This window comes from Labrus mixtus, chromosome 15 (genome assembly GCF_963584025.1).
Source record: "Labrus mixtus chromosome 15, fLabMix1.1, whole genome shotgun sequence".
Classification (NCBI taxonomy): domain Eukaryota; kingdom Metazoa; phylum Chordata; class Actinopteri; order Labriformes; family Labridae; genus Labrus; species Labrus mixtus.
The window spans coordinates 4,350,186-4,372,336 of record NC_083626.1 but is presented as its reverse complement, the minus strand read 5'-3'; the positions used below and the strand labels follow the sequence as shown (position 1 = coordinate 4,372,336).

Genomic DNA, 22,151 nt, shown 5'->3' with positions numbered 1-22,151 from the left:
CAAAGAATAAATTGTGGTCATCGATGAAATCATGTAGAAGCATCATTTAAAACTATCACATCACAACACAGAAACCGGCTTGGTTAAATATAGAAACTCCACTTACCTCTGAATTCATCGTCCAATCTGCAATGATGCACTTATTCTTGTTATTAAGCCAAAACCTCTCCTTCATTTTGGAGTCAGGTTTTGTACAGCTGACAAGAATCAACCATTAGTTACATTTTAAATGTGTGGGACTTCCTTTTCCGCTTAAATTCCTGTTATGCGTGACATCATGTTTTCACATTTTAGTTTAGTCACTCATTACATGTTTGTTATGTGCAATCTTTTTTTTGTGCTTACCCAATGAAGAACCTGGTTGAATCTGCAAACATGTAGCAACATTCTTATAATACTTAAACCAGCTTAACTCAAGAATAAAAGCTGAACACCTCTAGCAAAATAAGAAGCAGGAAAGCAACAGGCACATGGTGACAAGGACAAAGGAGCCATGATCCTAAGGTGATAGTTAACTATTTATAGAATCAGGCTGATGAGGGGATGAGCTTGTGGGCGGGGGGAGTTGGCTGATTGAAAGTTGGAACAGGTATTATGATGTGAAAAGGGGGTAATGTCTGAGGCCATCTGGTGGAGAGGTTGGGAGTGGCAGGAGGAACATGAGGAAAGTATGGGTCCAGTGAGATGTGAGAAAAGGGCTGAACTGAGAACCATGAGTAAGGGATGCGGGAGAGGTAAAAGTCATGACTTAGAAACAGGATTAGAAGTTGGCAACATACACCTCAACGATGAAGAGGCCGAACAAATGAAAGAATGTGCAGCATAGAGCCAAAAAAATCACATAAACAGCAAAAGCTCAGCAAATATATAAACAATGCAAAAACAAACAAACAAAAAGAAACAGGAAGCAAAAAAACAAATGTAACTAAAAATGCCACATATATAGTAATCACAACTCAAGTATACCAGGCCTGTAAGAAATGTATGGGGCACAAGGCTCTGAGTGTTTTGATTATCACCTCATAAAACGAGAGAGGTAGATATTGTGAAGTTGCCTTGAGGGCCTATGCAAAATGACAACTTTATAACTTTATATTTTTATAACACAGCTGCTAAAAGGAGTTCCATTTTAACATTAGACACATATATCTCATTAGCTCTGCAGATAGCAATACCAAAAATGGATGCTGTCAGCACTGCTGTTTCTGTGTTTGTGTTAATAAGCTTTGCAGAAGTGAGGCTGGCTGCAAAAACTGGAGGTCCCATTAACACCCAAGTTAAAATCCCCATTTGGCCTGCAGAAATAAACATGTTCTTTATAACTCATCAATGTCAGTTTGTCAAGGCATGTTTATGGATAAAGCACCATTCATAGTGCATGTCTTCATTATCGCTTCACCATTTGTGTCACTGGAGCCTCATGAGATGCTGCGGATAAGACCTGGGATTTTAGCTTTGAGTCCATTTGTGGTGACAAGATATTTCTCACTCACTCACAGAACCTGTTTCACTGACTAGTTGACTTGAACAACTGTAGTCATTTTGATGGAATTAAAAAGGTGGTTACACCTATCTTGGTGTGACCAAGCTATTGTGGTTTTGTTTCTGGCTCTCTTTGTGTTACTGGCTCTCTCTGAGTCTGATGTGGTTGATGTTGGATAACTGGTTAAATCAAGTGTCATCTTAGCTCACATTCAAGTGTTGCAGCAGAAATTAACTTGGCCAATAATCCAGACGTGCATGAATCCAAACCATCCCTAGTTTACAGTCTCTTTCCCAAAGATAGTTATGAACAAATCACCAACACTTCATGACAGAGGGATCAACAATGTTTAGTTAGGGAAAATAACGTTTATTTTCTCAAAATATGTGACTAGTAAAGACATAAACTGTACAAACTGTTAAGCTGTAAATTACTTTTATCTAAATAAAAATAGTTAGAAATGATCTTTTATGATGTCTCAACATCCTTTGTATCAAAGAGATCACTGAACTGTCCTGTTAGTAATGTGTAAAAGTAGCATTCATGTTGTAGGTTCAACATCGACTTTCATCTGAGTTGATTTCCTGTGAAGAGATAAACACAAATCAAACAAATGTTCAAATATCTTGAAATGTTATTTTACACTTTATATTCAAAAAGGTTTTCATGTAAAAGAAAGCTGCCCCACTGAATTCAGTCTTATCTGTCTCATGACGGAGGGAAATGGATCAAAAGCCATGCATGGAATCAGAAAGATATCTATTATGTACTTCAGTTTGACTTCTTCACTAAATGTGGACTACATTTCCAACAATGCACCTGAAGCAGACTTCTTTCTAACTACAAAAAAAGATATTCGTAATGCTTTTAGAATTTAAAGGTATGATATGAGACATTTTAAGCATTCATATTTAATAACCTAACTGAATGTATTGTTGAGGAATGACTCTCCTTAAAGAGAGTGAAGTCAAACTCCCTCTGGGTTTCTTGTACTCAGCTCTGTGTTCACTCTGGCAGGACAATGCTTCCTTCAGCTTGTTTATGTGTCACTCAGAGGCTAAAACATGTTTCATACTTTTTTTTTATCGTGTGAAACCCTCACACCCCAACCCAGCGCTGCCACCATGTTGGTTAAGAGAAATGGTCCTGCCCATTTAGAGACGCTGTTTGCAGAGGACTAATAGTGGAGTGTCATCACGAGAGTAAAACTGGAGGAGAACATACAGACTTTCCAAACTGAAGACTATGTTTAGTCTAACATAATTAAAATAAATAAGAACAACATCAAATTTGGGATGCATATTTAAAATCATTCCAACAAACAGTTTAAGTTGGAACCCTAAGGGAGGCCTTGAGGACGAGGAGAGGAGAAAGACATCTAACCTCAAAGTTGCATAATACCTTTAACAAAATTCATGCAGCTCTCATTGGAGCTATGAAAGGATTCATCCAACGTTTTTTCATAATTTCAGAAAACCATGCTAACCACTTTTGATGTCACAATTGTTAAGTTACAAATAAACAACTAGTCTAGTAAAAGACCAAAAAACAAAACTGCCTTTAAAATCTTGATTTAAAACTTTAAATACTTTTTGTTACTTTTGTTGATTACCTGTAGAGGCGTGAGCATCATGCTGAGGCAGCGCTGGACGGCGTGATGGACTGATGGGAAGAGACGAGAGCCAGGCAGGACGTCCGGTATACAAACCTGAGTCTGGAGCTGGGAGGAAATGTTCTCTGTTGGTATAAAATAAAGCATGAAGATTAAATACTTCATGTTTTATTTGTTGCTGCTACCACCCGCGCACACACACACACACGCGCACACACACACACACACACACACACACACACACACACACACACACACACACACACACACACACACACACGCACACACACACACACGCGCACACACACGCGCACACACACACACACGCACGCACGCACGCACACACACACACACACACACACACACACACACACACACACACACACACACACACACACACACACACACACACACACACACACACACACAGAGAAACAGTTGAGACATGAAGTTCAGAAAAGGCGAACGCATCACTCTACAGGGGAAAACTGAGATTGTGCTGACCTGGACATGTAGCGAGGAACACACTGACACCGTGGACCTCCAAGTCTTCTATAACCTTTAGAATAACAAACACAATGACAAACACACACACAAACACACACTTTTTAACATGTTAAAATAGACAGCCCTTAGCACTAGGTTTAAGGTGTACAAGAAAAAAAAACCCAAGAATAAAAGTTTCAGCAATTAATACAAAGCATTAAAAATAGGAGTTTTAATCTTGTTTTAAACAATGAGGGACAGAACTGTTCTACTTGTCTTTATCCCCTATTTGTAAAAAAAAAGTGAGCTACACATGAAATCTTGTCACTCCTCTTCTTAAAGATCAGCTCTTTCACAAGTATACTGGTGTTTATTATAGTTGTTTTTTTATGTTTCTCCTCCTGGATCTCGAGCACGTGTTGAGGCTGAAGAATAACTTTCCTGCTTTTATAATGAGGCCAAAGTTGAGGAGGAGATAACAAAGTCATATCACTACGCATGTAACTCATCTACTGATCAAACCCTCGGAGAGGTGATTTGAAAAGGAAATGCAGCTTCAGTGCATCTAGTTTAGTCTGATAGGCGTAATTAGTTGGATATATATTTTTTTTTAATGTATAGACTAATAAAAAGTGTCTGAATCATCATTCACTGAAAAGTCCAGACAAAATCCTACTTATTCTGCGTTTTCACTTTATTTTCTTGTACAACACAAATGTCTATAATAGCTGAAAGAGTCTGTGTGAAGTACACAACCTTTCATTGTTTGGTCATGCAGGTTTCTTGTGGATTCAAAAGAATAAATTGGTACCGCCCCGTAGAAAAAGTTTAAAATCTCTGCCCTTTTGTTTTAAGCTGTGACGTTGTAAACAGAGCAGTGCAGAGCGAACAGCATGGTGATGTGTAACCTTTACAACTGAGTCACTGAATGACCCCTCAGTGTTTATGAGGGGTCTCCTCCTCTCAAAGACAATCTAAGAGATCCAAATCAGTTAATCTCAAGATAACGAATTGTCACCGTAAAATAATCAGTGCCCCACAGGAACCCAGCAAGTTCTGAAAGTTTGTGATTTGGAGACTGAGTCATTTCTTAGCAGAGTTCTCCTCACATGTCATTCCCCTCTCTCTCTCTCTCCCTGATTTCCACGGTGCTACCTCTACTATAAAGGCATTAAAAAAAGAAAAAGAAAAAGTCCCTGGTATGGGTGACAGAAAAATAAAGATGGCCATACTATTTAATAAACAGATGGTCTCCGTCAATCAAGCTCAAGTCCCATACACCAAAAGTAGTGTTGATTTGTAATCAATCATTCATGAGATCATTTTCAAGATAATCATTCAGATTGGTGCACTCTTCATTTTCTATACTGCTGTCTTTTCTCACCTTGCAAAATGATTTCATAGCAGTTGAGTCCATAAAGTTAACCGAGCTGAGATCAAGCACCAAACAATGAGTGTCTGTCCACATCTGGGACGAGGACGAGGAGGGGGAGGAGGACAAACCAGCCCTGTGGACTCCTGCTGGGTTCTCCTTCTGACCACGACTCACCGCCTGCATGTGTAGAGGGAAAGTTACATGTAGAAAGTTGGTTCATCATTTTTATTAAGTTTCCATGTTAACATGAGACAAACTGAAGAATTTCTTTGAACACGCATGTGGAAATGTTCTCTTTCAAACCAGAGCGATCAAACCAGAAGAACAGGCATCCACATGTCAGCTGCATACACACATCACTATTTCTAAAATGATGTTCCCCATATGGATGAATCTCATGTGGAAGAAATGCACCCTTCATTTGGAGAAGATGAACGGCTCATCTGGACTCTGTCATTTTTATGATTATAATAAAAATCTCATCTCTCACTCAATCATTTACTCAAAATCATCCTTTATTTGAATCATGCTAATGACTCCCTCCTCCCCATTCTCTTCTCAATCATAACCTTTTCATGTGTGTGTGTGTGTGTGTGTGTGTGTGTGTGCGCGTGCGTGTGTGGGCACCTGTCTGATCTCTGTGAAGACCACTTCAGAGTTGGCAAAGTAAATTGGGCTGGAACAGGAGAGTATCGTCACACCAGGAACCTTTTGTGCCTTAAAAAAACAGAAAGACACACAGAGTATATTCATTTACCATTGTGACTGGCATCTTACCTTTAACAACTGTGTGCTGACTAGCATTATCAGTAGTAATGTCTACCATGTGAGATCATGGAAAAATAAAAAAAAAGATCATATATGCTTCTGCAAACACAATCCCTCATGCCTGATGCTTGAAGAAGAACACAGAGGGGAAGTGTGCAGCAGTCACCAGCGAATACGACTGAACAGAGAATCAAAAGAAGAGAACAGAGAGCGAGAAGTTCACATGAATCCACTGATGCTCTGAGCCAACACAGGCTGCCGTTACTGTTTTGATGTGTGACAGATGGTGGTTTTGGACCTGGGATGTATTTTCAGTGTGTTTTGGCTGGGGGACAGTTTTTAATGTGAGGAGCCTTTTATTAAGTTTATCAAAGACTGACCGTCTGTTGAACATTTCTTTTTAAGTTTTACATGTCAAAGACAACGTTATCTACTGTCAGCTTTTAAAACTCACTCAAAGCTCACTGATGAAGATGTTACTCCAGTTTCTTGACCAATTAACAACATGTCACATTTACACATTACATGTATCTTTTCAAGGGACAGTACAGGGATTTCTGGCATTGTTAACAACTTGAGGATGCAAAGGTTATGTTACTGGTTGTTTTTGTGTACTGATTAAAATATGGTAGATTTTTTAAAGGTTTATTTTGGGGCTTTTTATGCCTTTAATTTAGAGATAGAACAGTGGATAGAGTCAGAAACAGGGGAGAGAGAGTGGGGAAATCTACGCTGGAAAGAAACCACAAGTGGGATTCAAACCCGGGCTGCCTGTTTAGAGGACACTGGCCTCCATACAGGGGGCACAGGCACTAACGCACTAACCACGAACGGCGTCCCATAACATGCTTGTATTAAAAATGAGGCATGTTAGTTGTTGGTGTGGTGGAATTTCTGTAGTTATTTAGATTATAATGTACAGACGTCATTAGGTTTATTCACTGTTCTCTAATGTCAGTCAGACCTGACAGAGTTCATCTGTTATTAGAACACCAAGTACAGCTTAGAGAGTGTCAACTGTTTTTCCTGATATCTGTAAGGCTGTTTGGTAGACTTATTGTCTGCTCCAGTGTTATAGACATCACAGATTAGTGTAGGTGGGTCAATGTGACACGACCCTGATAATGGTAATGTCTTTTAGGATATATGCGATGCCTTTCGAAAAGTGTGATGTTGAATCATGTCTCCTCATGAGTATTCTTCTTATGTATAAACTTTCATCAACATAAGCCATCTGAGTCAACTGAGTCTTATTGTATGGAGTCAAGTCTTAGTAATTTCTTCAACAGTTGGATTTCTTAAAGCTTTGGAAAGAGCCGGTTGCCTTCCCTCCTTCAAAAGGTTCACTACTAACATTTCAGATTTGCAACATGCTTGGCCTTTTCTCAAGTCAGTACATAATGTGTGAAGGGCCTGAATCTACAGTTTTTCTCATAGCCACTAGAGGCTGGCTCTCTAAGCTCTGTATTGACTCAGTACCTTCGCAGAAATTGTACAGAAATAAGCCTTCTAAATAACTTATGTTTCATTAACAATTATAAAATACAGATTTATTGGGACATATTTTCCTTAATTTACAGGTGAAATACATTTGCAGTATGCAATGCTCTATCTGCATTCCTTGCATCATCAAGATTTAATCCAGATTGAGGTTTAGTAAAAACGTATTAGAGTGAGACCTGTAAGAAGGAATGGTTTTACCTGGGTGTACAGCCCCATATCTCTGTAACAGTCAGTACCAGGAATATGACCCAACACCACAGAGGAGGAGCTGAAAGACAAGGATGACAAAAGATCAAAGTCAGGAGAGCGTGAGTCTGCCTGAGAGAAAAGTAAGAGGAGGGAGGAACATACTAAAGTTTTAGGATGTGTATGAAACACAAATTGTTGTTGAACATATTTCTAAATCCAAGTTGATATCACAATAATGCAGCATTAATGAACCATCAATACATTGCATAAATTCATCATGATACCTTGATGTTTATCTGGGAAATCAGACCATAAGCAAGCCTCAAGATATGTTTTGCTACCATGTTTCCAATGAGCCCTTTTGTTTCCTGTAGGTGAGGTCATTGCTTCTAGTAGGAAATAAAAAATCATTTTTATATTGATGTAATTTGACTGTTATCTTGCTACCTGTGAGCACTTCCAGTATATCAGTTTATTAATAACTGCTCACTGCTTGATCTTTTAGATTAGATTAAAATAACAAGGATGGTTAAGTTGGACTTTTGTCATGAAGACTTTGCATGTTCTTCAAAATGACATAATGACATTTTCATCTATTTCTATTTTTTTTTCTATTTCTGTGTTTTTTTAAACAATTGACAGCACCAATAAGTTTGTCTTTTAGTCTAAGAGGTTAATCTAAGTCTGTAGTAATCTTGTACTTTGTAGCCTCGTTTTTAAAACTGTATCATCATTTCAAGTTTGATAAGAGTTAGCTATTTTAAGAGTGATTGTGGATTTGTGTAGGATAAGGTCGTAACAGCTTTCCCTGTGAAATGTGACCCAGTTAATGAAAGATAAATGGAAACTGTGGATGGTGGCGTAGACAGCCAATTGTGTAAATTGATAGTTGTGATGTTTCAAGTTAGGTAATGACTCATTGATGTAATAATCCACATGTAGTGCCTGCAAATTGATATTTACTGACTGTTGTGTCCTGTAGATGAGTGTGAGTAGAGAGAAGACGACAGCCACAGCCAGACCCAAGTCCAGGTTAAAGACCAGCGTGGAGAGCAGTGATGCCGTCCACACCAGCTGCAGGAGGACAGAGGACCAGAATCAGAGGGCCATTTGTACTGTTCTAAACTGGTTGGTAAATGATAAATGGACTTGACCATGCATAGTGCTTTTCTAGTCTTCTGACAGCTACTTTTACAGTGCAGGTCACACCTACACATTCACACACTGATGGTAGAGGTTACTATGTAAAGTATCCATCAGAATGAACTAATCCTATTCATACACATTCATACGCCCCCAAAGAAGCAGCGGGAGCAATTCGGGTTTAAGTGTCATGCCCAAGTACACCCCGGACATGTTATAACCACCACCGACCGACTCTACCAACTGAGCCACAGCCGCCCCATGGTCTGCATGGTTCTATGCAAAGATACTGAATAATGATGGACTCCATTTTTATGACTATGAGTGTGTGTGTGTGTGTGTGTGTGTGTGTGTGTGTGTGTGTAGCCCACCAGGTCTAATCTGTCAGCCTTCCAGAGCACACACACATCTTTGAACTGAGCCAGCATCCCCTGCAGGTTCACCGTGATGATCACTGCCAACACTGCCTGGAACAGACATCAAGAATATACCAAACACTGAGACACGTGAATCATCCTTACACTGAATGTCCTGCAGGCAGAGAATGACTTCACATTTCTTAAAATATGTTTCCTGAAATGCTTTATTATTCCTTTAAAATCTTTTGTCAAAAGCCAAACTGGCTGGACAGCTGCCAACACAAACTTTTATGGCATTTGTGTCTGTTTTGAAGTCAGTCAGCTCAGTTTGTCCTATCCTCGGTTACGCAGAGTTAGGGAGTAATAAAGAGCAAGTGATTTGTTACTGTGCATATAGTTTTAAGCATCTGCACTTCACTTTAATGAGTCTTAGTGAGTCTTTGACAGCATTTTACTCTTACCCCTGCATTTTAAAAAATCTCTGTACTTTCCACTTTGAACTAAATCAGGGACGTTATTTTAGCTTTATTTAATTTGAGGGAATAATGCTAACGTCTTACCAACATCAAGATTGATTTCATCCCAAATGGATGAGACTTTAACACAGAAAAGACAATTCCCTGGCATATCAATCAGTGCATACTACACCAGATTGTTGTAATTTATCTAAATTGATGAAAAACAGATAAGAGAGGAAAACTCAACCCATGTAGGAAGGGCATCATATAAATGTGATGTTCATGAGTGACAGGCAGAGACATGAATAAAGTCAAACCTGCCACTGTTGCCGATAATTCTGATTCAGAGCAGCAAGGGATTCCCGATATGTAGTAAAGTTAATGTTCATGTTAATGAAGGTAAGTTACTGAAGTTTATGAATCTCCCAAATATGACATGAGGTTTAGTAAGCTATGCACAGAAACATCAGGTAGAAATAAGCTTCAGCAGTGTTCTTTTACCTTTACACTTAACACATTTCAGATTTACTTTGAATCAGTACTTTTACTTTCCCAGAGTGTCTATACTTCTGCTTCAGTAGAGAATGTGTGTACTTTTGTCATCTCTGTACATACATGACTTTAAAAACTTTTCAAATATATGCCTTTAAGAGATATGTGACAAAAATGAGAAAACAAACTGATCATGTTTATAATGTCTCGAGCACTTTACCTTTGGCAGCTGCTCAAAGAGGTGACCGATCTTCAGCAAAATGGTTAAAATCACCAAAGCTGATACCAATCCTGCCATCTGAGGTTAAATCAAATAAAAACAACAAGAGGATAATGAGTGAAGGGAGACAGACATTAAGCTCTATTTAAACATGAGATATAGCTTGATGTTGCCTCCCTGTAAAGGCTCTAGTGGTGTGTATTCACACATGCACAAAACTCCTGAAAATGTAACAAAAGTTTTGGGGTTAGCAGCATGTGTTGACACAAACGACAGACTTTAACCAGAAATTTTCAGCTTGAATTTCCACATCATGGATGCAGCTGGAAATATCCAGGAAAATGAACAACATGCGAGCAGACTGAGATGATGACATACAGGTATGTATCATGTGACCGGTTGGCAACAGGTGTTAGCTTTATGCATGTAATGAAGATTTTTCATACTCTTTTTCAGCTCATCGGTATGTTTTAACGACTCACCAGTTTATACGACAAAAACCTCAAACTACACGTAGCTTTGATACAAAGGCAAAAACTGTGATCACAGTTTTGGACTGCTTTGCTTCGTTAACCGTTTCTGTGCTGTTTAACGTAACGTCTTGCCTCCTGAGACCCCTCCTGTCTGACAGTGAAAGTTTCTTGCTGTGTGGTGCATGTGTGAACAGTTTTTGAGGTCTGTCCTGAAATTATCTGGACAGTTTCAGGAGTGCTTGTGTGAAAAAAGGGCTAAAGTGAGGTTAGGTTTTCATGTGTACCTGTGATTTGACACCAATACTATCCTGGACTATGCTGCGAGAGAAGGAGCAGCTGACAGCGAAGCACTGGAACATCGCTCCTATGGTGTTACACAAACCCAGAGCCAGCAGGTCCTGAATGAGAGACAGAGTACAGCATTTGAAAACCACACTCAGACTGAAGCTACAACTTAGCTCATGGATCCTCCTGAGTGTTCTCAGGTTGGCTTGTTGCAGACATTAAAATTATATATATGGAAGAAACTCTTCCACAAGTTCTTTCTAAAACACTTTTTCAACCTTTTTGCTCATTAAGTCCACCCTGACAAACGCTCCACATTAGCTGTAATATCTTTTGCATTTCCTGTGATAATACCTGACTGGGGTCCACGTGACTGCTGTGTTTGCGGGCGAACACTGAGCCCATCGCCGAGAGGAAACTGAAGCCAACCAGAGCAGCACATAGAGCTGGAATAAACAGCTCTCTGACCTGAGAGAGAGAGGGAATGACTGGAGGAGACAGGCTGGAGGAGGAGAGGAAGAGACGAAAGGGAAGGAAGAAGAAAACAACTCGATAAACACGACGATGACTAAGTGAATATTCAAAAGAAGAAAAACGAGATATACAGTAATGTAAAGAAGTATGACCTCCGTTTGAAAGCTGAGTCACCTCCTGAATTACTCATCATGTAGATTGCACTCTCTGAAAGCTCATCATTCTAACACAATCACAACGGAGCTCTCTTACATTACATGATTAGAGCAGGTGTATGCAGAATGGGAGTCAGATGGAGGTTAAAGTATCAGAGAGACTGAAGGGCTTTGGGTTATATTATGGAGGTTTATAACTAACATACAAATGTTGGTTCTGCAATATGAATCCAAAATATATTTACAATTTTATTACAAATTTGTGTAAAAAATGATTTTTTTAATTAAATGATTCATGGGTATTGAATTAAATTACTCTCCAAAGCAGCACGATGTCACAGATTGGTTACAATGAAACATTTCTTAAACAAAAGTCAGCATCTGGGCACTGGTAGCCAAGTGGTTAGTGTGAGCGCCCCATGTGCAGAAGCTAAAGTCCCCTAAACTAAACTGGTGGCACAGGTTTGAATCCAACCTGTGGCTCCTTTCTCCTCATGTCATTCCCCACTCTCTCTCTCTCTCCCCGATTCTGACTCTATCCACAGTCCTGTCTCTATATAAAGGTATTAAAAGCCCAAAATAATCCTGAAAAAAAGGTCAGGATCACACTTCTATAAATATACATATCTTTAAAAAAAAGTAGCATGCAAATACAAAAAAAAGACAATGACATAGTTCTACTGACCCACTGGGTATGTGTCCCACCACCTGGACTCTGTGCTGTCCTGACAGATCCATCTGCACAGACAGGATGGTGCCCAGGACAATCTGTGGGAGAAGACAATGGGCATGACATCTTCTGCACAGAATGATCAGTTTGGAAAACACAAATATGCAGATTTCTACATATAAATGTTAGGTCAACCAGACTGCTTAGATTAACAAAACTTAGATTAACCCTTTAGACTCAAGGACAAATTTATTGGTGCCGTCAATTGTATAAAAAAAAGAAAGAAAATAGAAGAAATCTGCTAGTTTCAAATCAACAAATGTTAACTGTTTGTTTTATGTAGTTTCCAAGTATATGTGCAAAGTACTCATGACAAAAGTACAATTTAACCATCCATGATATTTTAATCTAATCTAAAAGATCAAGCAGTGAGCAGTTATTAATAAACTGATATACCGGAAGAACACAAACGCACACTTTATCTTAATCTGATACGGTCTGTGTGCTGATATAGCGGTTCAGATCCATGGCCGACGGTGGAGACTTATGTTTCCATAATACCTTGTCATTCACTTTACTGGGTATGGGTTAGTTTCAGTGATGACTTATCTGGTGTCTTTAATTAAAAATAATAAAGATAATAACATTTGTTGTTCAGTGAGTTATTCTGAAATCTTTACAGTTACAAAAGAACAGAAAAGCTGAAACAGATTTTGTATTTTTTTTTTAAATCCCAACATCAACAGATCACATAATAGTTCATAAATGGACAGGTGCAAATATTTATCATATGTGGAGATTCTTGGATTTGGAGATCAAACAGATTTTTATATAAGTATGAGTCACTCATCAGTTTGTCACTGCGGCATCTGTCCATCTGGGAGCATGTTATGGGCATGAGTCTACCGTGTGTGTTTGTGTGTGAGTGTGTGTGTGTGTGTGTTTATCTAACCAGTATAAGTTCCCACGGTATGGCAATAGGAATCTTGTTTTTAAAACGCTCATTCAGCATCTTGCCTCCGATGAGTATCACCATGGAAACCACAGAGACTGACAGGGCGCCGGGTACAGCAGAGGTTACTCCAAGCAGAACATCCTTTAGAGTCTGGAAGAGGAAATATGCATGAAGTTTCAAATGTTATATTAATCCTTTTAAACCAAACAAAACCTTTTTAAAATGACATAACTCATGGTGGATGTGATTTAATTTATCTACTAGTTGAGAAAATCTTCAGGGAAAGTTTTTTTTTGTTGTTTGAGAAGGATTAAAACTATAGAGTTAGACCCCGAGCAGGTGGGATTTATGTGTGAACTGCTCCATTGCCTTTGGGAAGCTATGAACTAGTCTAGGTGGAATTAATTAACCACCTGCAGACAGCTGATAAACATGTCTGACACTTTTTGAACTCAGCCTACACCTTGAAATGTTTTCCACGCAGTGGTGAAAAGTGAAAGAAGAAGAAAGGAGGAACTTAGGGAAATCTTAAATGTGCCCTTTGAGTGCCAAGAATAAAAACAAAGCTATCACTAAGTCACAGACAGAAATTAAAAACTTTAATAGCTTAGACCAGATTGTCATACTTCAGGTACTTCATACTTCATACATCAGGTTAAAAGAGCTACTAGGAGGAGTTTAGAGACATAGGGCCCAATGCTGACCAAAGAAATGAAACAAACATTTGACATTATTTTCAACTCATGATTTCAACCCATCATGTTCAGAAGCTCATAACTACGTACAGTCTATGATGATATACACTATTAGGGATTCGATAAGTATCATGATTCTGGGTTCAAGTACAATTTTCTCACAGTACAGTTTTTAATTTCCTCATAGAAATGAGACTAAAGTCAAAGTATTAATAAATAAGATAGCTAGATTCTCTGACAATAAAAAAAGCAATTTCTATAATTTGTTAAATTTTTCTTTATAAAAAAAATTATGTTTTTAAATTTTATGTTGCAATATTATTGAAAAAGCGATGCATATTTTTTGTCTTTCTAAAACGTCACATTATTAATGCGATTATATATATTGGCATTCAAGTCAACTTAATACAGTGCAATATTCATTTTCAGGTGATATTACAGGAAATGATTTGTTTGATCTCCACACTTTCACAGACCATGATAAGCTGTCATATCTACTATCAAAATGAGAGAAATCCCCAGATCATGTGTCAGCTTACATGGACTAATGAATGAAATCCATATCAGGAAATAAGATTCATTTCATAAGCAGATGAGTCGACCCAAGAGAGGATGGAATATGGGAACTGAAGGAGCGCGTAAGACTTCAAAGTGTTGCCCAAGGACACCACTGCTGTGTTGAAGGTTACTGGCACTAATTAATGTGTGTGTGTGTGTGTGCGCGTGTGTGTGTGGGGTACTATGCTTTCAACAGACCCAAGCTGAAGCCAGCAGTCCAGTGTAACTCTGAGCAGCTATTCCAGTCATCAGCGGCAGTTGCAGGACGATGACATGCAGAGCTGCTGCTGTGGTGTATCCTCTGATTACAGCATCAGACAACCAGCGACACACGCCGCCTCCTTGCAGCAGGTACAACAGGAGCTAAAGGGGACACACACAAACACAAAAGGGAAACTACACTTTATATAAAAAGCTTAGTTTTCCTTTTTTTATCTTTTTGTTTTCCTGATGTTTCTTCAAATATCTGCACAACAGCTGCCTCTTTGATCTGATGAGACTTAAGCCAACATGAAAATGTATGTATGCATGTTTTACATCGCTGGAATGTGCAGCCATGAAACTTCTCTTGAACTGCTCAACACATCTGGATCGATTTGAAGTCCTGGGGTACAACAGAAGGGAAATTCTTGCACAACGGCCCCTGAGAGCATTTAAGGTTTGTGCAGTGTGGAAAGCCAGTGAGAGATCAATGAACTGATTAGGCCGACAGGTTGGCTATGAAAACCCCTGCAGAGTGGGCTAAGATCAGTCAATCCACAGGAATAAAAAAGTAAAAATCACACTAAGACTTTCCTCATACATATTTTTCCACTTTACTCTTGCAAAGCTTGCCGGCAGATGTTTCCAGTTGACCTGAGGTGAAGGAGAGTAGGCTATGTGTCTCAGAGTACACCACAGGTGTATGAATAACAGCGGAAGAAACTCTTAAAACAAATGTGATACTTTTGTGATTCAGTGAATGTCTGAACGGGGATTTCTCTTCATCCATGCTTGACTACAAAATAAGGCCAGAGGTTTAGAGGTAAGCTTTAGCATTACATGAGTGAGTGTAAAACATGCTTTTACCATATTAACAAATTTAAAGTTGGACCACTGTCCACCATGTCTGCAAAGCATAGAAACATCTAAATCTGACAAGTAGCTATGATTTCACTGCATCCTTATTTTTCACAAACTGAAGACAATGAGCAATGATTTTTTAAGAACATCAGGCAAAGGATATTTATCAAGTCAAAACAAGATAATTAAGAACTTATTAGCTAGTATTAGTCAGCGGCCACCATTCACATTCAACCATTTCAACATAACATTGTAATGGTGAAGCATTATACTAAAGGACAGGTGCAAATTTCTAGCAAGCACAAAAGTTAGCTACCTTCAAAAATGTTATAGAAAAATGTTAGCTAGCAATCAATAATATTAGCTAGCTGACGGTAATGTAAGCTGGGGTAAAAGCTTTTCATAGGTGTCATGACTCAGCAGTTGAATCAAAAGACTCCTTATATTTCTTGATTTCCATTGTCTTTAAAGCTACTTAATAGTCCAGCAGAAGTGATATGCTTACTGTTTGTGAGATTTCAATCATAAAATACAGCTGTGCCACATAGAAGCAGAAAGCGAACAATGTGGACTGTGAATTGTGTTCGACCATGTCTTCCTAATGTGTGTGTATGTGTGTGTACCTGAATAAGGCCACAAAGGAAGGTGATTTGGACAGCCATGTTGATTTTGGCTGCTTCCACATCAATCTTACTCTCTTCAGAACCGTTGCTTAGCAACTCCACATTGGCTGTCACTGACCCAAGCATGATGGCTAGTAAAGCAAAAGTACCTGTCGCGCATAAACAGACATAGAATATATGTACACAAAGCTCATGAGCAATGTACTGCAAATGGAAAGGACTGCATCAGAATAGTTATACATAAAACTCTAATAAAAAGACTAATAAAGGTTGACAGTCACCCATGGAGAGGTGTTTGGAAGTGCCGAAGATGAAGTAGATGATCACAGGATAGAGGGAGGTGTAGAGACCAAACACTGGAGGAACTCCTACCAACATGGCGTTGGCCATACCTGGGAAAAATTCAGAGACAAGGAGATTGAAATACAACCTGGGGAGCATTACTAAACACATGGTCTAATTAAGAAGTCACACAATTCTTTAAACCAAATAACATGGCAACCTTGCATGAAGAGGGATATATTTGTGTAGAGATTCAGCATCTCTGCACTCATGAAACATTCTCCTCCCTCAAAGGCATCTTTGTAGCTGGAGCTGCAACTTTCTCTTTATGTATTGATCCAGTGGTGACTGTAAAATATGATTTCATTTTCAACCTGGACCTTTCTTTCCTGCAGTTAAAGATGCTATGATCCCATGATTGCAGGTAAGTTCTGGATGTTGACCTGAAATAACAAGCCTTAAAAGACTTATATGTGAGTTTTTCATGTTTTCCTTTAAAGCTGTAAGGCACACTGCAGGATATCATGCATTAGTTCTTCAATCATAATCATAATCCAAATCCAAATTTGTTATGCAGTAAGCATAGATAAAAGAAAATACTTAACGTAAGAAAAGATATATACAGTTATTTTAACACCCTTGCAATAGAACATGAAAACTCTTAAAGCTAGTCTAAACAATTTATTCTGGGTGTTGGATTAGTTTCAAAGAGGAGATGAAATGGTCCAAAAGCAGAAAAACAATCTTCGGCCAGTGGCCACCTGCACTGTCAAATAAAACAAAATTTAGGCTTAATAAATTATCGGATGGCTAATCTGTTAACCTATTTATATGTGACTCTCTAGTTGACAGATCACTGTGGTAGCAACGTGTCAATCCCAGGTTGCCAGGCCCTAAAGCATACCCTGCTTTAATGTTGACTTTACTCTTAGTAAGACCATCATTACATAATGTGCTATTATAAAGAAGAGAACAAACTACAACAACTTGGACCATTAATTAATAAGTTCCTCTTTACTTATGTAACACATTAGTTGTGAAATAGAGTCATTTTTCTATCTGTTTTTTGCCCCCTGCTGGCCATGATAAAAATGCCATGTTAGGCACTTTTGGATTGGATTTACTTTTGAAACCAAAGGCTATGATTCATCAACTTCTTATCCACATAGTATGTCTTCCACATGCTAAAATTAGCAAGCTAGTCACGGAGAAATCCAGCTTAAAAAAGTTGAAAAATACAAATACACTATTCCTCTCTAGCGCTCTCCTGTGGACTTTACCCTCACTGTAATTCAGATAATGCATGATCATGTGTTCGGGGGAGTGGCTTGACATTTTCTGTATTTGCCCACCCCTTTAGTGTGATTATATTAGTAGTTGCCTCCTCACCCTGTGGTAGATGCATGACCCCAACGCTGATTCCAGACACCAGGTCTCCAATAGCATTTTCTTTGATGGAGTAGCGAGGAAGCCATGACAGCATAGGGAAAAAGCCCAGCAGTAAGCTCTTCAACCTGGGACCAGAACACCTGGAAGAACACACACACACATAAGAGTTCAAGGCCATAAAGCTTGAGATAAAAAGCCTTAACTATCTGTTCGGCCTGAAAGCTGGCTGAGGGCCCAAACTGACACCCAGCAAGACCAACAGCGAAACCTATTCTCAGACTCACCAACACTGTGCCTTCACTCTCTCCAAAACTGTCAGGGGCTCCTTTCCTACCCGCTCCCCAAGGACATCCAGCTGTGTTTCGTCCAGGCCGACGGCCAGATGAGGCTGCATGTTGGGAGGAAGGCCATTTTGCTCAGCGCTGTCCATCTGAAATCAATGTCAAAGATTACTGGCAGAGCAGTGAGGTTTCACTTTCTAATCCTGTCAGTACTGAGGGTGGTTAATGTGTCTCGTGTGTTTTTCCTTCATGTGTGTGAAACATGTATAAAGTTACATGAGAAAGACACAGTTAGATTGTAACAGTGAAGTTAACCAAAACAAACCAAAGCAGAGTGAGAGACAGAGGTGCCGACTGACTCTGTATCAGCTCAAAGCCGCATGAGAACAAAGAGTTCACATGTGCGCCCGGCGTGCGTGTAAGAGGATAACACACAGGCACGGCTCTACAAACTCTCACACGTGAGTCAGGGAAGGTAGAGAACAGCCTTGAACCCTGCACACAGAGTTTAGTGCCCCTTTTCTCCCCTCCCCTCTCCCCCCTTCCCCATTCAGTGCGTCTGAATGCCCCCATTATCACAGCTCAGCTTTCAGCAACTCATGGACCGAATGTGTGTGTGTGACTGTAGTGTGTGTTTAAAAGAGTGAGGCAGAGAGAAAGTGGGCGAGAGTGGGAGAGTTAATGAGGAAGTGAAATGTTTTCTCTGTTTTAATCAATTTTAATGTATTCCACTTCATAGAACGGTTAATTTTTTGAAAGCCGCTAGAAAGAGAAAATGGGAAATTAATTGAAAGACTTACATGAGGGGAATGAAGATTGCCTCATAAATGTAGACAAGAAGAGACGAGAGAGAGATAATGAAAAAAAAGTGCCCTTTAATCTCACTGTACTGGTTTTTATTGTCCTTTAAACCCAACACAGTAGGGAAACAGAGATGAATGTGAGTCACCAACAATGGCATAATGAATGTTTGATCCCAGGATTATAAAAAAAAAGGAAAGAAAGAAAGAAAGAATTAAGAGAAATTGAAAGTCAAAAAAAGTCAAAACACTGCCCAAAGTTTGAGTTTAGAGGTCATATAGGATATAGAAAGGGGAGATTTTCCTTTCAAAGTTGAAAACCAAAGTGGGAATTCAAAATATTACTGAAAATTGTGAAGATCCCCAAGGAGCTCCCATTCTTTACAGAAAATACAGAAACTTTCCAGACTGTATTACATTTGATGGAAACAAATAACGAAGATACATTTAAAACGTAGCACTTAAAAGATTAGCATATGTTTTAGAAAAAGCAGACTTCATTAGAATATAAAAGGACAACAAAATCAAGGAACATTTGTTTTGAAGAAGTGATTCTTCAGAAATGTATCTGTTTCAAAAGCAGCATGAGGTTTCTGATGCGCTCGGCCCGATGGCGAGGTGACTGGTGCAGCGGCAGCTCAAAGAAAGAGAAGGTGAAGCTGCGTGAGAAGCTCAGGTTGGTGACGGGATGCAGCGGTGGGAGACGGGGAGGACGGGGCACCCGACGCTGGGGCAGAATCTTCCGCCTTTGCCGGAACCCTCTCACCCCTCCACCTGCAGCGACGGAGAGGGATAAGACATGAAGGAAGGAAAGAAGATGTTTGCTGTTGAATGTGGTTTCAATTTGAAATTGAATGGATTTTTTAGTTTTATTCTGGCCAAAAATATTTCCAAAAATTAACAACGGCCTATACAATATTAACAGAAAAGTTGTCTACAAACTATGGAAAAGGACAGGAAGCCTATTATAAGCTTCAAAGGGAAATGATTTACTACTACTGAATTATTTGCCATCGATTATTTTGTATCCTTGTGAACATATCCTTGTGTAAGAAGGATTTTAAAAGAATCTGGCCTTGGTTACATGCTGAGAGATGCACATGCTGTTCCAGTCATACCTGTGTGGTTCTGAGGGACCACAACAGGCGGAGACGGAACTTCAGAGTTGAAACTGGAACCTGAAACCTCTTCGTTCTGTCTGCGTCGATATGGGCTTGAAGGCGTTGGCTGAGGAGCAGGAGGGGGTAGAGATGGAGGAGGCCGTGGAGGCGGAGGTTGGGGGATGGATGTAAAGGAGGATTCTGACAAGGCCAGCCCTCCCCAAGGTGTCATGGTGGAGTCTGAGAGGAAGATTGAGGCAGGTCCCGGATGAGGGTAAGAGGTGGAGGTTGATGTCTGCTGCTGGCTGCGTTTTCGGTTGCTGGTCTGATGGGGGCGCTGGAGGGCTGAGGAGGAGAGAGGGGGTTTGGAAACAAGGTAACAGGAAACAATCAAGTGGCAGATCATCAAAGAGCTCTGGCTTCAAACGCCATGACAAGATACATTTCAATGTTTCTAGAGCTTGCTCATGGTGGATTCATGTTGGGTGTCTTTAAACAACATCACAAAGAGTAAGTGCCCTGGGATAACTTTTGTCATGCTTTGCCACTATTGAAAAATCTTACTGATTGATCTTGATTAAAAAAAAAATGAATCCCATCATTTTTCAAATTTGGATTTCTGCAGGAAATTATTGGAAATTTTGAGATTAAAGTCAGAATTCTGAGGTTAAAGTTAGAATCCTGAGATTAATTCAGAACTCCCAGAAAAATGTCAGAATTATGACTTCTTTCTCAGAATTCTGAGACTAAATTTAGAATTCTGAAATTAATGACAGAATTCTAAAAACAACATTTTGTTAGTGGCCCTAATCCTCTTCTGTATCTATATAGGATGAATGAATTTAATATTTTTACAAGAGTGACTTGGACAGAAAAAAACAAGTAATTTGTTATTGTTTATATGACCCTGACATGAAACTTGGGTTACAGGAACACTGATTTTAGGATTGCATTTATTATCAAAAGAAACCTATTCAATGATGATAAAGGGTTTCATGATCTCTCTTAATCATGCTAAAGAATGACCATGTATACAGTCTGCTCTACAGTGCACAACACTCTCAGTTGTGGTGACCCTGTTGACGTGTTGGCTCTTGCTGCCCATCTACCTCTCCGTTGTTGGGCAATTAGGGGCCACGTGGTAGGGTAGGTAGTATCAGCTCTGTCATAACCTGGAGCTCAAATAAACAGAGCCTTGGTCTGTTGAAGTTGGCAATTCTGTTTAGTCTGTGGTGGCCACTAATGAGGCTGAGCCTGTGAGCTAGTTTAGTCAGACAACTCGAGCTGCACTGATTTCACACTTTGCACTTTATGTCTCATCATCCACTATCTCCTGTCAACACCTCCTTCCAGTGGGCAGTCTATTTAAGTTGCCAGCTCTGACCTGCACCAGTACTGCACTCATGTTCAGCCCCGCTCCCAGCATCCACCCATAGGTCTTGGACAGGCAGGTTTAAGATATCATTCCATCACTACTTCCATATCTGCATGTAAAAATAACTGAGGAGTGATGATTTCAGAGCCTTGACGCCAAACACAAACTCTGCTCTTCTGCTGCAATAAATATTTAAAACACAAGCAAACGTGAGTTGACTGACTGAAATGGACATGTTTAAGGTTATGTCACTTATCAGTAGGGCGTAAGTATTGGGAGGATCCTTTTCATTGGGGCACTGATACCGTGTGTTTTTTTCAAATGAAATGGAAAGGTGAGTTGGTCATGAGTGGATTACCTGTTGTTTTACTCCCAGAAGAACCAATGAGAGGTAGCCGATCACGTGACATCACCCACGGAGGGTCCTGCAACAACAAAAAGTCAAGGTTTACATTTACTGGACTAAACAACCAGCTCCTGAAAACATATTGTGGTGAACATGTCCTGCTTTTATCATTATTAAGCTTGTTAACATGCTGACGATGCACTTTTGATAAATGCTGACTTTAAAACAATTTGAAAAAACATAATCACTCACAGCTAACAATATATATTCAACATGTGTAAGCTTGTTTTGTTACTCATTCAGACAGTCTGAAAAAGGGAGTTGAATCGTGTGTGTGAGTGTATTTACCTCTTTGGGTGGTAATAGTCGCTCCTTTTGCACGTTAAGGGCAAAATACGAGTCACTTCCCCTCTGAACCCATGTTGTTTGAAAAACTGATGAATACTATTTCAGATGTAATCCATCAAAGACAGTCCTCCCCATCAAATGAATTCATCCAAGACACATATTCCATCTTATGCTCATTAATGCGTCTGTCTT

The 22,151-nt window shown here is 39.4% G+C and overlaps 1 protein-coding gene and 1 long non-coding RNA gene across 3 annotated transcripts; one reads left to right on the top strand and one right to left on the bottom strand.

Moving 5' to 3' along the window:
• Positions 1–1,831: 1,831 nt before the first annotated feature.
• slc26a6 (solute carrier family 26 member 6) lies at positions 1,832–21,699 on the bottom strand. 2 transcript variants are annotated; one of them, XM_061057183.1, is made up of 21 exons: positions 21,624–21,699; positions 19,909–20,235; positions 18,316–19,564; positions 17,994–18,139; positions 17,710–17,849; positions 16,320–16,430; positions 16,039–16,187; positions 14,552–14,716; positions 13,098–13,250; positions 12,161–12,243; positions 11,201–11,348; positions 10,846–10,959; positions 10,089–10,166; positions 8,931–9,026; positions 8,384–8,490; positions 7,426–7,495; positions 5,584–5,673; positions 4,966–5,133; positions 3,600–3,654; positions 3,096–3,220; positions 1,832–2,067 (listed from the first exon to the last, which is right to left on the bottom strand). In XM_061057183.1, exons 4-21 carry the CDS (start codon positions 18,137–18,139, stop codon positions 2,038–2,040), a joined length of 2,028 nt encoding a protein of 675 aa, XP_060913166.1. In that variant the 5' UTR covers positions 18,316–19,564; positions 19,909–20,235; positions 21,624–21,699; the 3' UTR covers positions 1,832–2,037. The 2 variants fall into 2 exon arrangements, with proteins under 2 accessions (XP_060913166.1, XP_060913165.1); XM_061057182.1 differs by having other exon boundaries at positions 17,994–19,564.
• LOC132989498 (uncharacterized) lies at positions 2,439–3,037 on the top strand. Its single transcript, XR_009675920.1, has 2 exons — positions 2,439–2,572; positions 2,854–3,037. It is a non-coding gene; the product is annotated as an uncharacterized LOC132989498 (long non-coding RNA).
• Positions 21,700–22,151: the final 452 nt, after the last annotated feature.

What these genes read in the sequence shown, in the direction of transcription:
- slc26a6 (XM_061057182.1), bottom strand. Translation starts at nt 18,139, where the DNA reads ATGGACAGCGCTGAGCAAAATGGCCTTCCTCCCAACATGCAGCCTCAT. An exon ending in TCTTTGAGCAGCTGCCAAAG is followed by an intron (nt 9,027 to 10,088) that starts GTAAAGTGCTCG and finishes TGTCTGTTCCAG; the next exon opens with GCAGTGTTGGCAGTGATCAT. An exon ending in ATATGGGGCTGTACACCCAG is followed by an intron (nt 5,674 to 7,425) that starts GTAAAACCATTC and finishes TGTTTTTTTAAG; the next exon opens with GCACAAAAGGTTCCTGGTGT.